The sequence below is a fragment of the Cyprinodon variegatus genome, unplaced genomic scaffold, assembly GCF_000732505.1.
Source record: "Cyprinodon variegatus isolate N-32 unplaced genomic scaffold, C_variegatus-1.0 Scaffold157, whole genome shotgun sequence".
Classification (NCBI taxonomy): domain Eukaryota; kingdom Metazoa; phylum Chordata; class Actinopteri; order Cyprinodontiformes; family Cyprinodontidae; genus Cyprinodon; species Cyprinodon variegatus.
This window is the reverse complement of record NW_015150610.1, coordinates 673,343-680,312: the sequence shown is the minus strand read 5'-3', so window position 1 is coordinate 680,312 and position 6,970 is coordinate 673,343. Positions and strand designations below refer to the sequence as shown.

At 39.2% G+C, this 6,970-nt stretch overlaps 1 protein-coding gene across 1 annotated transcript in view; it reads right to left on the bottom strand.

The window, feature by feature from the left end:
• Window positions 1-478: 478 nt before the first annotated feature.
• Window positions 479-6,970, bottom strand: part of LOC107086566 (probable E3 ubiquitin-protein ligase TRIM8) — a 12,680-nt gene continuing 6,188 nt past the window's right edge. Inside the window, exons 2-6 of the mRNA XM_015377608.1 lie at window positions 5,572-5,667; window positions 3,656-3,889; window positions 3,510-3,541; window positions 1,727-1,842; window positions 479-1,610 (exon numbers count right to left, since the gene is read on the bottom strand). Coding sequence (XP_015233094.1) covers window positions 985-1,610; window positions 1,727-1,842; window positions 3,510-3,541; window positions 3,656-3,889; window positions 5,572-5,667 — 1,104 coding nt within the window. The 3' untranslated portion in view covers window positions 479-984. The remainder of the gene's footprint in view (window positions 1,611-1,726; window positions 1,843-3,509; window positions 3,542-3,655; window positions 3,890-5,571; window positions 5,668-6,970) is intronic.

Sequence of the window (6,970 nt, the reverse complement as noted above, 5' to 3'; positions counted from 1 at the left end):
AGGGGTTGCTGGTGCCTATCTCCAGCTGTCTATGGGCGAGAGGCGGGGTACATCCTGGACAGGTTGCCAGGACCACAGAAATACTTTTTCCAAAAAGTTTGGGGATAAATGTGTTTAATGTGAGTTGACTAGCAAAATATTTAGCCTCTAATGGATTCCAGTTCCAAAGTCATGGTAAGAGAGGCCTGTGATATTTTATGGGTTTTTTTTTTAACTCGAAAGTCGAAACTTGGAAAGTTTCTCTTTTTTTTTGTAAATCAAGGAATGATATTATACTTTCAGTTTCAGTTTCTCTTTGACTGAATGTAAATTTATTTAATTTCTATTTTAACATTTAGGGGTGACAAAAAAAGTGATCCTTTCAAATCTGCATTTCCCCCCACTGTTAACTATAACAGGATGCAATGTTAAAATAGCAAAGAAATAATGAAAAAAAAACAACAACAAAAAAAAAAACCAGAATACACCTTTTCGAGGTTTTCAATCTGCGTATTTATTCGACATCTTTCACATACTTTGGTTTATTCATATTCTGCTATAAAAAATACATGAAAAACTGACAAGCCTTTGGAGTCCAGTGTTTGGATTTTTTTTTTTTTTCTCAAGTGACACTAAATTCCATCTGCATGGAGAGGTTTACCTGCTCGCCTCCAGCCACAAATGGGAAACAGTCAGAGCTCAGGAGTTGCAAACAGAGTAAGAATGGTGTTAACATTCTCTTTAGGCACTGGATTTCCACAGCAGAACGTGTGATAAAGGATGTGTCACTTCCTCATTTGCTGCTTGGAGGGATTTTAAGACTAAAATATTCACATCAGCACTTCCAGTGGAGCTGGAAATGAAACAAAATGCAAACGCGTTTAGGAGTTACTTATGTTACTGTGTTAAACGGGCTATAACGGCTTCCAGAAGCGTTGACGAATAAATATTATAATCCCATCCTAAAGGCCTAGATGCAGTAACAGAACAAACACTGATCCTAGTTCATTTGGTCCCATAATGCTTAGTTGAAGACTGGCCATACAAGCCGTAGAAATCCGGGTGTCTGGACGTCTGCGATGTGTCCATCAGGCCTCTGACGGGATAATGCTGCAGGGGCTGACTGGCAGGAAGCAGGGCATGCGACGAGAAGTCCTGAGAAGGGAAGGTGTCTGAGGGCGGGTACGGAGGCTGGGCGCGAGCAGCCGGGGCTCTGGAGCAGCAGCAGTTATTCAGGGTGCACATCAAAACCTTCCTGCTCTCATACATGGGTTGCTGCGAGGCTCCTCCACTGGGGAAGTGGGAGGAGGGGAAAAGGTTTCCTGAGTGGCGGCTAGAGCTAGACCCCAGACCCACCATGTGATGGGCAGCAGGGTCAAGGAACCCGGAGGTATGGGGAGTCTGAGGGAGGACCTCTGAGGAAAAAACAGACGAGGAGCGGTGGCCCTGCTCGGTCAGAAAGGCCTTTTTGCTGCTATAGATTAAATGCGTGTTATCCTGAGATGAGGAGTTTTCTGAGTTACTGTCCAGGAAAGCCATGCTGTATTTCCTCTTCTGCAGCCCTGAACTCATTCCCAGCTGGTTGCTTTGAGACTGGACAATCTCAAGAATGGACGTCTCATTGAATGGTTCTGAAAATATGATGGTGGGTGGGAGAAAGCATAAGGAACAAACCACTTCATACCAAATTAACCAACAGCAGCTTCCGAAACATCTTCCTTAATTACTTGAAGTTTCACTTTCCTACCTTCTAGCATTTTTCGCAGGTTCTTCTCCCTGGTTGAGAGGTCGGATAGGAAATGATGAGAGTTGAGCTGGCCGACTCTGAGTGGAGGGATGGCCCCACTGAGATGGGAGTTTAACCTTTAAAAAAAAAGAACAAAAGACCTAAATAAAAACCACGACGTAAACACATTTTATTAAAGCTGTAGAAATTCCTAGTCGGGACACAGCATGTATTATCATCATGCAACACTGTTCCATTATAAGGATTAAAAAAGTCAATGGTTAACTTTGTAGGAATAAACGTTATGTCATTTATTAACACCCTGCACCTTTACCCCTACGGACCAGCATCAGCAGTACCAAGTAGACAACACAGTGATGATCATTAACCAGATTTAATGTAGCAAATGTCAGGCCAAGAATAAAGTGTTCAACCAGGGTCTGGGCTCATTACATACCCAAGATGGTTCAGATCATGCCAGAACCAAACCCTGTAACCAAGCTTAATAAAAAGAGCAAAATGAAACAGAAAAGAAACGAAAAAGCTGAGGGACAAGGATATATAATAACGATATAGTTTAACAGACTGAACTTTACGTTTCATCATTAGGGAAGCCGTAAAAGGAAACATTTATTGCTTTGCTTAGGGTTCACTGCAAATATAGAACCCTAAATAGAAAGTAGCTGGTTCTCTCCAGCATCTTTCAGCTTAGTGGGACGCTACAGTCACAGTTGTCCCCACTAGGCTGAAATCCAGCCCACTATGCTCCTTTATGGGCCTATCAACCCTTTAACTGAAATCTGTCTCTCTCCTCCATGACTCTGTCCAGCACATTTCAACACAAACGCTGGATATACTGAAACTTGTCAAAATGACAATGAAATTAGGACGATCTCCTGACTTTTAAGGAGCGGAACGGCTGCAGAAACTTTGGTTTTAAATGCATTTAGCTTATTTGCACATATAAATAAGTAAATCGCTGTGAAAACTTGAACCGTGCGCATTTCCGACTCTGTCATAAGACTTGCCCTGAGTGCTTGAAGCAGGTGAACACATGCGCTTTCGCCTCATCAGCAGACAGAGAGCCCACTTTGAGAGCAGGGGAGAAATTAGCAGTTTCCCAAACGGCAGGTCTAAGCTGAACCGACCGATGGTCAGAGCGTTTTCTTTACATAAATACCTTCTTCACTCCTGAATAATTTTCTGCTGCTTTGACAGAGCATAACCTCATAATGATTCTGTATTTTGGGTATTTATTGCAGATCAAACGGTTCTAAACTCACCTTGTAAACTGTAAAAGTGCGGAAAGCCGGAGTTCCTTTAATTAAAAACTAAAAACACATTTGTTTAGGATTGCCTTCAACTTTTCTAGTTAAACAGTTCAACTGAAACATCATTAGTTCAACTTTTTTATTTTCTTTAGTCTAACTGTTTTTAATGTTTTGTTTCTACATTTTTTATTTTATTTTTTTTCTATTTGCTTTGGTTCCGTTTTATTTTCCTATATTTTAATCATGTGAAGCACTTTGCATTGTCTTTGTTCTGAATTGTGCTATACAAATAAATTTGCCTTGCCTTGCCTTGTATCCAGTGATATTTTAAAAACTCTAAAATTATAATAAGCAGTGCAGCCCTACTTTACAGGCTGTATCATTCCTTTGAGAAATAGTGCTTTTTTTCTAATTAAAATAAAGACATTTACATGCATTGTTAAAAACCTTCCCCAAGATTATAATTTGGAAATCCTCTAATTTTAATTTTAAAGTGGTAAAAAAAAAAAAAGGTTTCCTATGAACACACTTACTTATCCATTAGCAGCTGATAAGGTTTGGTGTTCTGAAAAATAGAAAACAAGCATAAAGAAAAGAGAATAAGATTCAATTGTTATTAAAAGTGTGAAACACATCCCATAATATCTCCAATCTCCAAGGTGAAGCTTTGATTTTGTACCTTCATGAAGTTTAAACTCTCTGCTCTTTGGAAGAACGACTGCGCCGAGCTCAGTAGCTTCTCTGACTCCTGCCGCTTCTCATTGAGCTGTAAGACCTGCTGGGAGTTCTTGCGCGTGTACATGGTGTAAGTGCTCTCCAGCATCTGCACGGCCTCCGCTTGGTTCGCCTCCAGCAGCGCGTGCATCCTCTGGTACTGAGCTCGGACACGCTCCTTCAGCTCGCACACGGCCTCCTGTGGGGAAGGGAATACGTTAGCTAGCAAAGCACAGCGCCGACTTACTGGAGGAGTATTTTACCAAACAAACACACGTCGACTAAAGATGGTCTTTTCAAGAAATGCTAAAAAAAAAAAAGATTATTTAAATGCCCTAAAAAAACTACTTTCCTTAATGCAGAAGCAGTGGTAAGTTGCATATATTTGTAGAATACTCAATTTTATAAGTCAAATACTTTTTGCTCCACTGCTACTTTAACTGATCAGCTTGTTTTCTTTACTTAGACATAATAAACTCTTAATGTCTGATCAAAAAAGTCTGAGGAACTGGTTTTGCTGCCAAAAGTGTAAAGAAAAGAATAAGACCTTTGTTAAAGACGCTTTTTATAGAAGAGTGTCATTATGGACTATGAGATCAGTCCTGTGCTGTGCCTTGCAACAAGGCCACTCAGCAAGGAAGAAGCCATTACTCTTAAAGCAACATTAAAACCAGTTATAAGTTTTGAAAATCTCCTTAAGTACTTTGGATACTTGGTGTATAGTGAAATAAAGAAAAAAAGCAAACAAGTCTTACCCAGAAATGCACAAAGGAACATGTCTGTTCACATGTCCTGTGTTCTAAATAAGTTACAATCTAAACCATTGTTTCATGCTGTGGGTTTGTTTACTGCCACTCACAGAAAGACAGCATGAAGGAAGTTAAAACCTGGGCACCAGTAGCCCTTTTAGATGGACAATGATCTTAGCAAACTGCTTGATTAGTGGCAAAGTGTTTTAACCTAGGGCTGAAACAACTAATCGGATTAAATGTGATGAATCGATAAGTGAAATCATCGTCAACTAATTTAGTAATCGATTAATTGTTAAATGGATTATAGAGCATTTAAAAAATCTTTTTTTGCTTGTAAAAGATTCAAAAGAAACATGTAAACATTTTGCATTTAAGATAAAAATTATGATTTTATCTGTCAGTATACTTTATCCAGAACTTCTGGAGTGGAAACGTTTCAGTTTCACCTGGTTTATTCTGTAAAATAAAATCTTCTTTAAGGAACCTTTGGCTATCCAATTATTAATTGATGAATCAAAAAAAAAATCAATAGATTAATCGATTTGCAAAATAATCATTGCAGCCCTAGTTTGACTGCATAAGATTTTTTAATATTTTTGATAAAAATCCATTAGCAGAATTGACATTTCTCAGAAATCTATCCTTTTAACAGCGGCTCCTAAAAGTGTATCAAAATGTTCTTCCTCTTGTCATCTTAGAGCCAAAAAGGCTCTTCAGTGTTTTAGCTTATCAAGCATTTTGATGAACTATTCCTCTACTGGTATGAAAATAGCCTGATTTCCATTGTATTGTGTATTGTATTTAATTGAAGTTTTTTCAACGTTATTTAGCAAACAGTTGATGAGCAGCATTAGCTTTGCATTTAATTTGACAGTCTTTAATAGATAAATATTTCTATAAATGTTAATTTCTCAAAGTAAAACTAAATCTATTTCTCTTTATGAATGCAATTGTTAACTTGGTGGTAAGGTGTGACTCATCTGACTGTATTACCAACCCAAATGGGTGGAGTTATGGTTATTTAAAGTAAGTTACTGACTTGATTTTGGAATAAAGGAAAGAAAAAGGTAAAGCTGCTTCTATACAGCAAGCAATGTTTTAGCCCAAAGCCACTGGTGCTTCTATTCACCTTCAGAAGGGTCTTATCTGACTCCAGCTTGCTGAGCTGCTCATCGATGTTCTGAACACGACAATCCAGTCTGTCTTGCTGCCTCATTAGCATGGCCTGTGAAGAGAAGACAAAGATCAGAGAGCCGAAGCACAAAAGGATGCACTAAAAACACAAAGACAATGATGTATAGAGACTCAGCTGCTCCGACCTCAGCAAACCTCAGATAACCATGACTTCCTCTACAACCCCGATTAGTCAGGGGAAACAGCTGCCAGTGGCGACCATGTGCAATTACCCGTTAGGAGGGAAGCAGCAAAGGCAAACAAAACTGCACAAATGGATTTCTGATTGCTCCAAGGTCTGTGAGAGACCCTGTAGCGATAAGTGTGGTCTGTTGTCGGGAAAAGTCAACCTGCTTTCTTCACAGGCGATCAAAAGAGCTACAAGAGCCAAAGGCCAGTGATGGAGCTAGTAAACATAGTCCTCCTCTATTTACAGCAGGAGATAGAAATCAATCTGCAGGCTCAAACTGACAGCCGAATATGAGCAGAGGAGGGCAGGTATGCTTCTTAATGAACTGTTCCTGCACAAGAGAGGCACCATGAAACCCTCGCTGTCAAGGCAACAAAGCCTTGCCTCTATATTAATATGGCAGACATACCTTGTATATAAGGGAACAAAAGAAGCACCACCTCGTTTCTTATAATGCTATGATGTACTCCTCACAGTTCCCACTGTGTTTGCATGACAGAGCTCACATAGGACAGGCAGCAAAAGTGCATATGCAAATTGACAATCACAAAAAAGATGAGAAAGCTAAGTGTATGAGAATAGAGTGAGCAAAAAAAAAAAAAAAAAGGGTGAGAATGAGGACATTCCTTTGACCTCTTGAGGGAGTTTCATGGTTGTTGCATGAAGGTATCTGAGCAACAGGACTCTTCAGCTGCCGACAACACTCACACTGAAAGCAGCAGTTGATATCTGAACACCACACAGAGCCGACAGTCCCGACTAGCTTTTAAACAGACATTAACAGAAGACATGTTTCAATGCAGGAGTTTAACTAAAGTTCATAGAGAAGCTATTTTCAAATGACGTCAATAAACTAAATAAGAAACGCTTATATCAAGAAAACAGTCTAATTGAAATTCAGCTCCTCTCCAGATTTTAACTATCATAGCCTGTTTGCAGCTCAATGTCTTTTGCTGTTGTCAAATTGAATATAAAAGGTCATATGAAAAGTTTGCTGCTCTGTAGAGTTAATAATTTTATTATTTCAGCGTAAAATTTTGTTTTTTTTATTATACATTTTTAAAAAGACCATTTTCTGCAATTGCCTAGGGCAGCAACACTATTGCAAAATGATAACCCAGTTAAGGAGATGTGCTTCACTTGCATTCATGCCTAGAGATGCACC